Source organism: Oncorhynchus clarkii, chromosome 33 (assembly GCF_045791955.1).
Source record: "Oncorhynchus clarkii lewisi isolate Uvic-CL-2024 chromosome 33, UVic_Ocla_1.0, whole genome shotgun sequence".
Lineage (NCBI taxonomy): Eukaryota > Metazoa > Chordata > Actinopteri > Salmoniformes > Salmonidae > Oncorhynchus > Oncorhynchus clarkii.
This window is the reverse complement of record NC_092179.1, coordinates 19,632,940-19,649,342: the sequence shown is the minus strand read 5'-3', so window position 1 is coordinate 19,649,342 and position 16,403 is coordinate 19,632,940. Positions and strand designations below refer to the sequence as shown.

Here is a 16,403-nt window from a genome sequence, read left to right as displayed (position 1 = left end):
CCAAAAGGAGAGAGCCATGTCGTGGGGATTCTAACCAAAAGGAGAGAGCCATGTCGTGGGGATTCTAACCAAAAGGAGAGAGCCATGTCGTGGGGATTCTAACCAAAAGGAGAGAGCCATGTCGTGGGGATTCTAACCAAAAGGAGAGAGCCATGTCGTGGGGATTCTAACCAAAAGGAGAGAGCCATGTCGTGGGGATTCTAACCAAAAGGAGAGAGACATGTCGTGGGGATTCTAACCAAAAGGAGAGAGCCATGTCGTGGGGATTCTAACCAAAAGGAGAGAGCCATGTCGTGGGGATTCTAACCAAAAGGAGAGAGCCATGTCGTGGGGATTCTAACCAAAAGGAGAGAGCCATGTCGTGGGGATTCTAACCAAAAGGAGAGAGCCATGTCGTGGGGATTCTAACCAAAAGGAGAGAGCCATGTCGTGGGGATTCTAACCAAAAGGAGAGAGCCATGTCGTGGGGATTCTAACCAAAAGGAGAGAGCCATGTCGTGGGGATTCTAACCAAAAGGAGAGAGACATGTCGTGGGGATTCTAACCAAAAGGAGAGAGCCATGTCGTGGGGATTCTAACCAAAAGGAGAGAGCCATGTCGTGGGGATTCTAACCAAAAGGAGAGAGACATGTCGTGGGGATTCTAACCAAAAGGAGAGAGCCATGTCGTGGGGATTCTAACCAAAAGGAGAGAGCCATGTCGTGGGGATTCTAACCAAAAGGAGAGAGCCATGTCGTGGGGATTCTAACCAAAAGGAGAGAGCCATGTCGTGGGGATTCTAACCAAAAGGAGAGAGACTGTATTCTTCAAAACAACTTTATTATTAGATTTGCAAAAATGAAGCAATCAATAACAACCACTCAACAGTGTCACCGTTGTCTGTTCCGTCCTGCATGTTTCCACACGTCTAAGTTCCTGTAGATTGTTAAAACAGAATGTCACATACTGCAGTCACACCTAAACGGCTCTTATCTGTACGCCCAGACAAATGACTAAGTCACACAAGACAAGCCTGTATCAGCAAAATACTAATGTATAACAAAGGACAATTCTCCAAGTAAAAACAGCATAGTATGTTCAATTAAACAACATAGTAGGTCAATAAATCATTTCCTCCACAGCTATTACAGGAAGATTAAAGGTTGCTTCAGAGCCATGTATAGTTGCTCGGTATTGGGATTCACCTGCGTGTCATTTCATTAATGCAGATGACCTATTCTGCGTTGAGCTGGGGCCACCAGGTATTATAATTGAGCGATTAGATTTGTTCCCCTCGTCTCATATCTGCTTGTGAAGCTCATTTCATGGTCTGATGAGCAGACACAGAATCCCACAGACCAGGGTAGCTTGATCATGTCTCTACTGTAGAAAGTCACAGAGGTGAGCCGGTTGAAAACCTTCTTCACAGTGTCAATAGAATTTACAGCCACATGAATCAGCCTAGCTATGGGTGAGGGGGTTAACTGGCTAACTGTTGATAGGGGAAATTGATGTGGGATGGAAATGCCTGCTAAGGTGAAAGACCCCCAATTACAGAGAGATGGAGTGAGGAGGAGCGTTGCTCTTCCCAACCTTGTCTATCAATGACATCTCGGAGCTCAGGGAAAGTCCCTGAATGAGTTGTCAGAGTCAATCTGCTTTGCAAATGGAAAGGGAAGGACACCAGGGAAGACGACTGGGAGCGCTAACCAGCGGGAAATGATGGAGATTATGATGATTTCCAGCCACTCTGTTGGCTTGACTTAAAGCGTTATGCACATCAAGAACTGGTCCTGATGAAAATCATCCGACAGGCCCGAGCAAACGATTCAACCACACATGAACTCGAATCATGACTTTCATTAGTCACAAAACAATGCAGGTCATTTTTCCTTGCAAAAAAACCCATGGTCTGTTCCAATGAACTGAATCAATTATGTGATCATAGAGTTGTGGTAGCCTGATGATAATGGAACAGGGCATATGAATACGAGTCTCACTTTGAATTCATATAAAGGAAAGGATTTGTGTGCCGCTCCATTGAGGGCAGACCTTAGTCTCTTACTACATTTACTGTGAGCTGAAGGCTGAAAGCCACTTCATTTAATTATCTCTGTGCGTTTAATATTCTCTTTTTGTGTCATGCTGACAGAGCTAGGGAGGTCTGTGAATGAACAGTTATTAATGCCGTTTCGCTTCTACCAAGTGACCACTTTAAACTCAGTCAGCTAGAGAGAGGAGAAGGAGAGCTCTTCAAGCTCTCTCTCCGTCTCATCCTTCCCCATTTTGCTCGGGGAGCCATGGTTACACGCGTCGTGCCAGGCACCCTCCGGGCAGCTCTCTCCACTATCAGGCATTGTGGCGTCCTCGTAAGGCTGACGGTAAGACTGGTAGCCCCCAGCCCATCATTGTGGCGTCCTTGTAAGGCTGACGGTAAGACTGGGATCCCCCAGCCCATCAAGCACAATGAGCCTTCCACAGAGGTTAGATAGATCTGGGTTAATGAATGCCTGCCGTGGTAAACGCCCAGTGTACCGTAGAGTCAGGAGAGAGAGGGGGAAGAGAGAAAGGGAGAGTATATTCAGGAGGGACAGGAAGAAAGTAGAGTTCAGAGGTAAAGACGGATGCATAGCAACAGGAGGGGGAATGAGATAGAAATGATGCCTTCAGGAGTGCAAGTCTTTCAAATCTCTCTCTCTCACTCTTTCCATCTCTCTCTGCCTGTTTCTCACTCTGTTTCTCTCTCTCTTTCTCTCTCACTCTCTTTCTACCTGACTTTGAATCTGTTTGTTCCCTGGTGAAAAGAACAGTGAAAAGAACACAGCAATTTGTTGACTGTTTTCTTTATGCTATTGGAGATTATTTTCCCCCAATGAATTATCAGAACAGAAGGTTATGTTCATTCATTAACAGTGTTGTCAGACTGAGTTCAACTGGGTTCATAAAGGTAAACCTAAAAAGCTCAAATATCTTATTTTTGTATGTGAACTGCTTGCTCAAAACAAAATCCAATTGATTTATTTTGTTGTTGGCTTGCGGTTATTCTTTTATTCTCATATCAACCAACAGACTTTGTTTTTCGTCAGTCAGATATACCCAGGTGACACGAAACCACTTGTTTTATTGTTGAAACACAGATGAAGCACTTTGAAGTCGCAAAGAGGCAAGGGCCTTAGTTTTTCTCCAGCTCATCATACAGAAATATTGAATGATGGTTGAGCCCAGAAAACACATGCTCTCCTTGTGTCGAGACATACCGAGGTGTGAGCTGATGAGTAAAATCCCCATTAGTTTCCATTCCAGAGAAAAACAATACAATTCACTGCACATGAAAAAGTCAATGTTGTTCTTTAAGAAGGGTTTGAGACGTTACAATTTAATTTGGTTTGCTTGTTGAGTAATTCAGCAGTAGTTAGTGGTACATCCAATTTGCACTTCAACTCGTGGATGTTTGTGCATATAGTTAAGCAAATTACAAATTGAAATAGCTTGACCTTTATTGTTGTTCACGTGTTTCCTAGACACGATTCTCCTGACTCACAGCAAGGCATCCACTGAGACCTTGAATACACAACAGTCCATACATCTTAAGTGTATTTAAATCAGGCTCACAGGGATGGATGGATGCTGTATCTTTATATGACAAACGATGCACTGACAAAATGTTTATAGAATGGACCAGCCGCAAGGCTCTTGGCTAAAACACACAAAGGATGAGGGCTCATATGAGTCACATCAAACAATTACATGACCCCGTATGGGGAGTAGGCCAATGTCTCATGTAATGTTCAACACAGTAACACTAATCAGAGCATTCATAATGTTTCGAGTTGTTTCTGTTGGATCACCAGAATAAGGTGTGATAATGTCATACTGTACGCTGGGGGTGTTATTGTAAATGGTGTCGATACAGTATGTCATGTTCTGTATAGAAACAACTCAAAATAGCTCTTTTACACCTGAAAGCTTTCCATTGGCTCGTAATGCTGACTCCTCTTTAGAGGAGGTTAGAACACACTGTAGATGTGGAAAAGGTGTCCTGGAATAAGGTCCCAAGATGGTGTTCAATATTGGATTTCAAAGAGTTGCTCAGCTGAAAAACAAAGTATTGCTTTTTGACTGTAACATCAGAGTTCCACTAGTGTATACACCCTTAAGTTGTACTAAGGACATCGTGTTTCCAAAGCTAGGGCCGACAGTGAGGACTTGTGAAGAGCGGAGTCAACAACCTCTGCATAATCAAAACAGTTGCTTTGTGAGAAGGTGTTAAACATTGTTCACAGTTAGCCATTGTTATGTATTACTGAACAAAAATAGAAACACAACCAATGTTTCATGAGCTGAAATAAAAGATCCCAGAAATGTTTCATATGCACCAAAAGCTTGTTTCTCTCAAATTGTTTATGTTTACATCCCTGTTTACATCCCTGTTACTGAGTATTTCTCCTTTGCCAAGATAATCCATCCATCTGACATGTTTGGCATATCAGAAGCTGATTAAACAGCATGACCATTACACAGGTGAACCTTGTGCTGTGGACAATAAAAGGTCACTCGAAAATGTGCAGTTTTGTCACACAACACAATACCACAGATGTCTCAAGTTTTGAGGGAGCATGCAATTGGCATGCTGACTGCAGGAATGTCCATCAGAACTGTTGCCAGAAAATGTAATGTTAATTTCGCCACCATAAGCCGCCTCCAATGTTGTTTCGAGAATTTGTCTGTACGTCTCACACCGCAGGCCACGTGTGACCCAGGACCTCCACATCCGGCTTCTTCACCTGTGGGATCGTCTGAGACCAGACACCTGGACAGCTGATGAAGCTGAGGAGTATTTCTATCGCCTTTTTGAGAGGAAAAACTCATTCTGATTGGCAGGTCCTGCCTCCCCAGTGGGTGGGCCTGGCTCCCAAGTTCCCTCCCAGCCCCACCCATGGCTGCACCCCTGCTCGCACCCCTACCCAGTCATGTGAAATCCATAGATTAGGACCTAATGAATTTATTTCAATTGACTAATTTCCTTATATGAACTTTAACTCAGTAAAATCGCTGAAATTGTTGCATGTTGCGTTTATTTTTTTGTTTTCTATATTTTGTGAATATAAATAATGCCCGAAAAGCCCCAGTGTCCTTGCCTTGGCCCCAAGTCAGGACAAGTCCACTGAGGCCATGGCCCAATGAGTACCAGGGGCCGGGCGGTGGAGCTGGAAACAGACAAATCTGAGGCTTTTTGGTCAAACACAGGGGGGGAAATCCTTAGTGGAAATTCACCTACAGTACCAAGAGTCTTAGCTCCACTCGCTACTCCGTTCCAAACTCCACTCTCTTCAGTGTATTTACTCAATGCCATGTGTTACCCACATGAGAGAAAACCAAAAGGGGTAGTAAGCGCCACACCACAGTGTGCTATGAGTATTTTGTACTTATTGATGCATCACGGTTTGCTTATGCTAATTGTCGTAGGGACCAGATGTTTGAGCAGCCTTACGGGCAGTAAGTAGCAGGAGGCAGCAGGATCAGGCGCCAAATAGTGTGCAGTTTATTAACAGTGAAAGGTGGATCCAGGTGGATGGAGAAATCCAATGAACATCTACATAATCTACAAAGGTATTTGCAAGAATAAACACTCTCAAAATACAGGTTTAAATAGAAAATCAAAAACCTAACCCTGCCAACTACCATGTCTGGTAGCCTACGACATGGATTGAACATGCAAGAGACTTGGAGAAATGTTACAGAAAATTCAAAAGTACTGAGAGAATACACTCATGGTTTGTCCATTTTTCTCTTTCAGGTGTACCAGTACATGCATGAAACAATCACAGTCAATGGCTGTCCGGAGTACCAGGCACGGGCTACAGCGAAGGTGAGCAACCTACTCTAATCTCAGACTGTATTGACCAAACTGGAGGCTGAAAGATACTGTACAATATAGCCTAGATACATAAACACCCATGTCTCCATCAGATGATCAAAGAGTGGAGCAGGTTTGGTGCACAATGAATTACTCATTAGCAGACCTTGGATGTAAACACTTGAGAGGTTCTACCAATGAGTCCCTCCTCCACCGCTCATTCATATCTTTCCGAGGAGAGCTTCTTTTGTGTAGGAGAATAAAACAGACATCTAACAGTGAAAGGGAGACAGGAAAAGAGGGAATCAAGAGGGAGGGTGAGATGAGAGAGAGGAGTGCATCACAGTCCTCTTTCCCAGTGTCACCAATACATCAGATAGTGAGTGAAGAAGAGATGGGGCAACGTAGGGAGGTACGCACACTGACTGATACAGTTGGCTGCTCCTTCCAGAGACTGCTGCCCCCATCTTCTTACACGGCCTGGGCACACAGAGGAGTAGGACACAGATTGATTGACAACACTGGGCAAGCAGGATGAGTAGGTAACTAGGGCCGGTGTGGAATACAATTCCAAAGGGCGCTTTTTTTTGTCAGCGAAACGTCATCTCTTCAATCGCAAATGCTCTGTAAAACTTTGACTATGGTTCAGTCCCTTTCTAAAGGAGTAGTAAACAGGGTAACCTTTTTTAATGACTTTCATCAGACTGGATTGTGTTGTGAATTTCCATCTTGGATGAAAGGTATACAAGGACATACAGTTAAAGTCGGAAGTTTACATACACCTTAGCCAAATACATTTAAACTCAGTTTTTCACAATTCCTGACATTTAATCCTAGTAAAAATTCCCTGTCTTAGGTCAGTTAGGATCACCACTTTATTTTAAGAATGTGAAATGTCAGAATAATAGTAGAGAGAATGATTTATTTCAGCTTGTATTTCTTTCATTACAATCCCAGTGGTTCAGAAGTTTACATACACTCAATTAGTATTTGGTAGCAATGCCTTGAAATTGTTTAACTTGGGTCAAACGTTTCAGGTAGCCTTCCACAATCTTCCCACAATAAGTTGTGTGAATTTTGGCCTATTCCTCCTGATAGAGCTGGTGTAACTGAGTCAGGTTTGTAGGTCTCCTTGCTCGCACACGCTTTTTCAGTTCTGCCCACACATTTTCTATAAGATTGAGGTCAGGGCTTTGTGATGGCCACTCCAATATCTTGACTTTGTTGTCCTTAAGCCATTTTGCCACAACTTTGGAAGTATGCTTGGGGTCATTGTCCATTTGGAAGACCCATTTGTGACCAAGCTTTAACTTCCTGACTCATGTCTTGAGATGTTGCTTTAATATATCCACAGAATTTCCCTACCTCATGATGCCATCTATTTTGTTAAGTGCACCAGTCCCTCCTGCAGCAAAGCACCCCCACAACATGATTCTGCCACCCCCGTGCTTCACGGTTGGAATGGTGTTCTTCGGCTTGCAAGCCACCCCCTTTTTCCTCCAAACATAACGATGATCATTATGGCCAAACTGTTCTATTTTTGTTTCATCAGACCAGAGGACATTTCTCCAAAAAGTATGATCTTTGTCCCCATGTGCAGTTGCAAACCGTAGTCTGGCTTTTTTATTGGTGCTTTTGGAGCAGTGGCTTCTTCCTTGCTGAGCTGCCTTTCAGGTTATGTCGATATAGGACTTGTTTTACTGTGGATATAGATAATTTTGTACCTGTTTCCTCCAGCATCTTCACAAGGTCCTTTGTTGTTGTTCTGGGATTGATTTGCACTTTTCGCACCAAAGTACGTTCATCTCTAGGAGATTGAACGCGTTTCCTACCTGAGCGGTATGACGACTGCTTTGTCCCATGGTGTTTATACTTGCGTACTATTGTTTGTACAGATGAACGTGGTACCTTCAGGCGTTTGGAAATTGCTCCCAAGAATGAACCAGACTTGTGGAGGTCTACAATTTTTTCTCTGAGGTCTTGGCTGACTTCTTTTGATTTTCCCATGATGTCAAGCAAAGAGTTTGAAGGTAGGCCTTGAAATACATCCACAGGTACACCTCCAATTGACTCAAATTATGTCAATCAGCTTATCAGAAGCTTCTAAAGCCATGACATAATTTCCTGGAATTTTCCAAGCTGTTTAAAGGCACAGTCAACTTAGTGTATGTAAACTTCTGACCCACTGGAATTGTGATACAGTGAATTATAAGTGAACAATTGTTGGAAACATGACTTGTGTCATGCACAAAGTAGATGCCCTAACCGACTTGCCAAAACTATAATTTGTTAACAAGAAATGTGTGGAGTGGTTGAAAAACAAGTTTGAATTATTTTAACATGTAAACTTGTTTATTTCATTATGTAAACTTCCGACTTCAGTCCTACTGGCCTATTGAAGGACACCACTGTGTCTGATGTTGATGGAATATCAAAATACTCTTTCTAACCTGCTCAGATCAAATGATGTTGAGGTTGATGGTATGCTGCTGTTACAGCGACGTGTCCTTTTCATTTCCCTTCAAATATTCATCATTTGTGGAATATCCAAAGTCTCTGTTCAACATTATAATGTACATAATCATAAACAAGTCTTTTTTTTCTCCAAAGCTTATTCAAAGGCTGTTTTGAAAGAGAGAATGTAGATCGGTCTAATCAAACTACTTTACAATTCATGAAAGGGCTTGTACTTCACAGTGTTAAAGCAAACAAGATTGTCCTTACGACACTGTTTACACAAGAAAGCAATGACAACAGCATGAAGTGCCTTTCAGCTTTGTCCTTGTCCATCACCAATCTTTTCAAAATAATATTTAATACAGCCACCAGTGGAGCAGCAATTAACATAGAGCAAACTCCGTTCACTGGCTTCCACGCCCATGGGAGTGATTTCCATGGATGACATCGAAATGAGTTTCCGTTTAGCTGAGCCGGTGCTTGTTTCATCAGCCTCGTCTCCAAGTACATCTCAAGTACATCGCTGACCAAAGGCCTGGAGGGCAGCACTCAGCACATTTCACATGAATCACTTTAATAAGTAGGAAATTGGGGGCCTAAAAAATGTGTTATAGTCCTATTGAAAAGCAGGGATCCTTGATACACCAGCAATCTTGAGGCATTAGCAAGATGTTCTTTTAGATGCCTTTGGTGAACTGTTGCTGGTGAGCGTTTACCAATTAAAATGTGTTCCACCTGAGAACATGAGCACTGGATTCAGTTTGTTACCCAGTTAATTGAATCAATTACAGACTGTAATTCCTGGCCTGAGGTTCTTATCTTTTATCTTCCAGAGATGGGAGACCACTTAGTCTATGGTGCTCCAGAGAAAAGACTGAGCTGATCTGATGGCTGATGATAATAACATTTTGTTGAAATGAAGTAATTTCCATATGTACTGCGACATTACTTAGGCAATTTCCCAGTAAGCTGTAATTTTTCTTTGGTTCGCCCCAGACACTTTTTGCGTTTGGAGGAGGCCACCTAGTTTCTTCCTCCCAGGAAGGGAGATAAACTTGTGAAGGTCGTTATGCCGTTAGCCAGAGAGGTGATGGTGGCATACTGAGCACAGTGCTTCTTTACCTCACAGTGGGAGAGAGAGATGGAAGGGGGGAGGAAAAGTGGAGGATCTCAAAGCTTTGGGCGTTCACCTGCTAGGGAAAACTTTGGATCCACATACGCCAAGCTTTGAAACAGAGGCCTTTTTCCCCGGCAATTTCCTGAGAAAGTATTGCTTAATAATAATAATAATGAGACAGACTTGACAGACCGGCACCTGTGGCGATGTACATCTGCTGTTCCTTTCCCAGGCTGGGCTAACAAGCTCCTGCACACTTTGTTTCAGACGACAAGGCGAGAAGAAGATTCGTCTAGAACTTGAAAGCCATCCCAAGCCAGTGGAATTTAGTAAAGCAGGCTCACAGACATTTAGTTAGTTGGGGTGAAAGTTATCTTGTGTCTTCTTCTCCAACGGCGACAGATATGTGCTAATCCATGTTCTTACAGAGCCAGAAAGCATCTCACATGGCTATACAATACATCACCATCATCGCCTTGGCTCTCACTTTGTTATTTTAGTCCTACTGGACGTCTCTAAGCCCTGTTTAGAGAGAGAAGTCAGAAGGTCCCACCCACAGAGCGAATTTAAGTCTGTACACTTATTTGGCTGTTTGGAAATGCAATCCCAGTTCATGCACTTAGTATCGTCATGATCTAATCTATTTGTGTGGTAGACAGAATGGGGTGGTATAGGGCATGGAGTTAGTGCTGAACACACCAATAATGGTCTGATCATTATCCTCTCTTCTGTCTCTCTCTGCAGGCCACAGTTGCAGCCTTTGCGGCCAGCGAGGGTCACTCTCACCCCCGAGTGGTGGAGCTGCCCAAGACGGAGGAGGGGCTGGGCTTCAATGTGATGGGTGGCAAGGAGCAGAACTCTCCCATCTATATCTCCCGCATCATTCCAGGGGGCTTGGCTGAGAGGCATGGGGGACTGAAGCGAGGGGACCAGCTCCTGTCTGTCAATGGCGTGGTATGTATAGATTATTTACGATTACCGCTAGGTCTAGTCACATAACTCTGTACCCTATTTATGATATTCTGTGAATTTGCGTCTTGTATATTACGAGTCCCAATCACAGTTGTGTGCTGTAGTTAATATTTTCAGGTATTAATTTTCTCATCTTGCTTGACATCCGAGCAGGGAAGCATTTTGTCTAAACCTTGAGTCAAACTGTCACAATATGGATTGGGTCAAGCAGAGTGATTGGTTTTCTGAAGACCTAAATAAAAATAGGCTTACAGTGAACCAGCGTCCAAGATACAGGAGCGCTATCTATGACTAAAGCAACGGGCAACAACAAAAGCTATTACAAAGTGACAGTTTTTTAGAAGCAGCCAATGTCACCATGAGCAAAGTGTTCCAAGCTTCACACGGCTTATCGGTTTAGCCTTTCAAAGTCACTCCTTGCTGAATCCTGTTCCGTAACTGTCCAGGTAAACCATCAAATTAAAATCAATTTGCATGGTAATGTCAGGATGTGTTTGGACATAAAAGTTACACCAGAGACTCTGGGTTCGAGCCCAGGCTGCATCATCCGGGTTAGGGAGGGTTTGGCCGGCTGGGATATTCCTGTCTCATCTCGCACTAGCGACTCCTGTGGCGTGCCGGGCACAGTACACGCTGACCAGGTCGCCATGTGTACGGTGTTTTCTCCGACACATTGGTGCGGCTGGCTTCTGGGTTGGATGTGCATTGTGTCACGAAGCAGTGCGGCTTGGTTGCGCTGGGTTGTGTTTTGGAGGACGCATGGCTCTCGACCTTTGCCTCTCCCGGGTCCGTATGGGAGTTGCAGCGATGAGACAAGACTGTAGCTACTACCAATTGGATACCATGAAATTGGGGAGAAAAAAAGGGGTAAAAATATTTTTTTTAAATGTAAAAAAGCAAGCTTCATAAAGGATTCATTTGATTTCCGTAACATCCAGAATTGTAATGTGAAAATATACAGTGCCAGTCAAATGTTTGGACACCCCTACTCATTTAAAGGTTTTTCTTTACTATTTTCTACATAATTGTGGAGACATCAAAACTATGAAATGACACATATGGAATCATGTAGTAACCTAAAAGTGTTAAACAAATTAAAATATATTTTAGATTCTTCAAAGAAGCCACCCTTTGCTTTGACGACAGCGTTGCACACCCTTGGCATTCTCTCAACCAGCTTCACCTGGAATGCTTTTTTCAATAGCCTTGAAGGAGTTCCAAAACATCAAATCAAATCTTATTGGTCACATACACATGATTAGCAGATGTTAATGTGAGTGTAGCGAAATGCTTGTGCTTCTAGTTCTGACAATGCAGTAATATCTAACAAGTAATCTAACAAAGTCACAACAACTACCTTATACACACACATGTAAGGGATGAATAAGAATATGTACATATAAATATATGGATGAGCGATGGCTGTGCAGCATAGGCAATATGCAGTAGATGGTATAGAGCAGTATATACATATGAGATGAGTGATGTAGGATATGTAAACATTATTAAGGTGCCATTATTTAAAGTGACTAATGATAGGCATAGGCAAGATGCAGTAAATGGTATAGAACAGTATATACATATGAGATGTGTAATGTAGGATATTTAAACATTATTAAAGTGGCGTTATTTAAGGTGACTAGTGATACCGTTATTAAGTCAATTTATTAAAGCAGCCAGAGATTTTAGTCTGTATGTTGACAGCAGCCTCTCTATGTTAGTGATGGCTGTTTAACAGTCTGATGGCATTGAGATAGAAGCTGTTTTTCAGTCTCTCTGTCCCAGCTTTGATGCATCTGTACTGACCTCGTCTTCTGGATGATAGCGGGGTGAACAGGCAGTGGCTCGGGTGGTTGTTGTCCTTGATGATCCAAATAAATCACTTGCAGTGTCACCAGCAAAGCACCATCACACCTCTTCCTCCATGCTTCACGGTGGGAACCACACATGCAGAGATAATCCCTTCCCCTACTGGAACCAAAAATGTCAAATGTGGACTCGTCAGACCAAACGACAGATTTCCACTGGTCTACTGTCCATTGCTCATGTTTCTTGCCCCAAGCAAGTCTCTTCTTCTTATTGGTGTACTTTAATAGTTGTTTCTTTGCAGAAATTTGACCATGAAGGCCTGATTCACGTAGTCTCCTCTGAACAGTTGATGTTGAGATGTGTCTGTTACTTGAATTCTGTGAAGCATTTATTTGAGCTGCAATCTGAGGTGCAGTTAACTCTAATGAACTTATCCTCTGCAGCAGTGGTAACTCTGGGTCTTCCTTTCCTGTGGCGGTCCTCATGAGAGCCAGTTTAATCGTAGCTGTACTGGCGGCAGAGAAGTCAGACGCAGGAGAGCAAAAACTGTGTTTCCAACGGCGCAGTTTAATAACAAAACCCAGCGGAAAACAGAACAATCAACAAATGGGTACATAACCCGACGCACACCAGGACAGACGTGCACAAGCACTTACAATAAACAATCACCGACAAGGACATGATGGGGAACAGAGGGTTAAATACACAACATGTAATTGATGGTATTGAAACCAGGTGTGAGGGAAGACAAGACAAAACCAGAGGAAAATGAAAAGAGGATCAGCGATGGCTAGAAGGTCGGTGACTTCGACCGCCGAACGCCGCCCGAACAAGGAGAGGGACCGACTTTGGCGGAAGTCGTGACAGTAACGCTCTATGGTTTTTGACATTTTCCGGGTTGACTGACCCTCATGTCTTAAAATAATTATTGACTGCCATTTCTCTCCGCTTATTTGAGCTATTCTTGCCATCATAGGGCTATCTCCTATATTCCAAGTGACTATCTCATGAAGCTGGTTGAGAGAATGCCAAAGCTGTCATCAAGGCAAAGGGTGGCTACTTTGAAGAAAGTCAAATATAAAATATATATTTTTTAATTAACACGTTTTTGATTCCATATGTGTTATTTCATAGTTTTGATGTCTTTATTATTTGTTTTTGAAAATAGTAAAGATAAAGAAAAACCCTTGAATGAGTAGGTGTGTCCAAAATGTTGCTTGGTACTGTATATTACTCTGGGCTTGAGGATGAAGTACTAATTATACCAATATGCAATGCTTGTTGAACTAAGTAAAAATACATTTGACTTCCAGTTCAAACCTAATTGGTTGTAACCATTTAGAAACTGAAGCTGCTGCTGTGTAACTGTGTCATTGTTGCTTACATAAAAGTATTGGCAACGTTTCTTTATTTCTCTGTCCATGCCAATTAAGAAACTGAGGCAGACTTCAGAGACCATATCACTACAACACTAACACATTGCCACCACATTTCTTAAATGTGCTGAGTCTCTTCTCTCTCTCATTCTCTTTCACTGCATCTCCCCAGAGTGTGGAGGGGGAGCACCACGAGAAGGCGGTGGAGCTTCTGAAGGCAGCCAAGGACAGTGTGAAGCTGGTGGTACGCTACACGCCCAAGGTCCTGGAGGAGATGGAGGCGCGCTTCGAGAAGCTCCGCACGGCCCGCCGCCGCCAGCAGCAGCAGCTCCTCATGCAGGCCCAGCAGCAGCAGAACCTCACTACCCAGCAGAACCATATGTCGTAGGTGAGGCCTTTCATTGCTTTAAGGGTGGGGGACCGTAGCCTGGTGCTAGATCTATTTGTACTGTCATGCCGACTCCTATGGGCATTGTCACACCAAAAAGGACTGTAGGTGTTGGCAAGACAGCACAAACCAGATCTGGGACCACCGAGGAGAAGGAGTTGAACCATACGGATGAAGAAAACAGCTGGTACAGTAAGAAGACCAGTCCTCTATGATTTAATTTAGATTTATACTGTTTTAAGGATCTGACAGGGATTTCACACATTTAGCAGACACACTTATCCAGAGCAACTTGAGTCCATACATTTTCACACGTGTCCCCCGTGAGAATCAAACCCACAACCATGGCGTTGCAAGCGCCATGTTCTACCAACTGAGCCACACGGGACTCTTTAGCACCTCAAAGGTTTTTGGGGAATTAGGGTGAACTGAAGGAGGCTGGCATTGTCTGGAGATACACATTGCACATTCGAAACAGCAACAACGTTTAAAACGCAACGAATGCCTTTGAAAACTGTCTATGTGGCATCGATATGAGTCAGAAACAGTTATTCTAGTGTCCAAATTGACTACAAAGTGTTTGGAACAATTGTGTGTCACAACAGGTAAATTAAGGATTAGACAAAGTACATTTGCCTATTAACATGGGGTGAACAGCTGCAGTGATTTCTCTCTATTCAATAGCATACAGTGAGACAGACCTGCCCAGCAGCCTGGCTTTGTTTACATAAGACAACATGTTGTGCATTTTTTTACTTGAGAAATACTGCAACAAACACCTTAGTGAAATGTAAAATTGCGCAACTTAAACATCCTTGGCAAAAACGTCCAAATTTAATTACAGATTTCTTGAGTTATCTTCGATTCATTCTTGGGATTTTGAGGAAGTGAAATAGGCTTCTGCGTCTACAGTGTCTCATGGGGGACAAACATCATTAACCAAGCGTGGAATCGGTCTGGAAACAAACCTCCAAGACTGAAATCTTGTTTTTCTAATGAGCAACAGAAAAACAGAAGTGCCAATCGGCATGTTCAGTGGTTCTTTAAAACCCATTGGGCTCTTTATACCCAGAGAGAGTACCAGAGAGGCTCCTGTCAGAGAGGCTCCTACTGCACAATGATACCAGGTCTTGTCCTTTGGGTAAAAGTTACAGAGGATTACATCAAGTGTTTCAATTTTTCATTAAACATTTCCTTGCAGCACACATTAAGGTCCTGGAATGAGCGCTTAATCTATTTCAGGGTGTTTGTTAACTTAGCAGTTGCAATCCCCTGTACAGTCATAACCGTTGTGTCAGTAATTCAGCCGCGTGGCTTGTGAATTATTTTAGAAATGGCTGAGCAAATAAGAGCTCACGCTCATGGGATGCTACATGTTTTATAACACATACCACAGAGCAGACTTGACTGCATCAGTGCAAAGTTGAGGCAGAATTGTGGTATACAAATATACCCCGTCATTGCTTGGATTGCTGGAGGTGATAAAGCTAAAATAAGGACAACTCTGAAAATAGGCAGTAGTAATACTAAGCCTGTCTGGGCCACATCACAAAAGACTTAACACCACCTGCAGGCTAAGGGATCCTCAGTGGCACTGATCGTTTGATAGTAACCCTCCTCATGTAGCCCTCGTTTAGCTCAGAGAGGTATGTGTGAGCTTGTAGACCTGTGCAGTAGAGGCATGGAGTGGGGACTGAGCAGGGATCATGTTGTATCAACCCTGGCATGCTGACTACAGGGCTTTGTCACAGTGGCCAAGAGGCCGGTGGCCAAGCAAGCGACACGCGCGGCGGACTGGCTGCTAGGTGGAAAGCACCATGGGATTGCATGAAATCTGTTCGTCATGTAGCCTTCCTCTCTGATTCGCTGCCCGGCCATTCTGTCTCTCTCTCGCATACCTGGCCAGGCTGACCAAGGCTCGAGGACACAATAGGCTCTGCTATATCTCTGTTCTCAGTAGTAGTGGGAATTCCACAGACATGTAGCCATTTCCTGCTGTCAAATGACCTAGTGGCCTCATGGGTGGAATGTTATTCATATTTTTCATAATTAATAAACATTCTAGAACCTGACTGAAAATCCAGTGTTTTTAAGTCAAACGGTTTTGCTATATTTCAGTCTTCTGTGATGTATATAAAGTGTAATATTGGGATGCAAACTCAAAATGTAATACATTTAAACTCTTTATCTGACATGGTACAGGTAGGTGTCTTCTTTTTTTAAAGGCCATAACCATGTGTGAGAAGTGTATGCTTTTGTTTCAAAGTAGATTTGTTTAAGACTACCAATAAACACTCTGTGTGTCCCTGATTTAGCCCACTGCAGTAAAAGGTTCATTCACAATCGTTTTTAATTGGCTTTTCACAGTTCAATGGTCTTTTCGCAATTCACAGCAGAGTACACTACACTTTTTTGTAACTTATTGGACCAGAATATGACATTAGCATC

General features: G+C 43.0%; 1 protein-coding gene across 2 annotated transcripts in view; it reads left to right on the top strand.

Annotated features, from left to right (window-relative positions):
• Positions 1-16,403, top strand: part of LOC139393222 (protein lin-7 homolog A) — a 34,471-nt gene that overhangs the window by 16,004 nt on the left and 2,064 nt on the right. Inside the window, exons 3-5 of one of the 2 annotated variants that reach the window (XM_071141669.1) lie at positions 5,777-5,848; positions 10,155-10,364; positions 13,740-13,955. In XM_071141669.1, coding sequence (XP_070997770.1) covers positions 5,777-5,848; positions 10,155-10,364; positions 13,740-13,955 — 498 coding nt within the window. The remainder of the gene's footprint in view (positions 1-5,776; positions 5,849-10,154; positions 10,365-13,739; positions 13,956-16,403) is intronic. The other variant, XM_071141668.1, reaches the window with a different exon arrangement.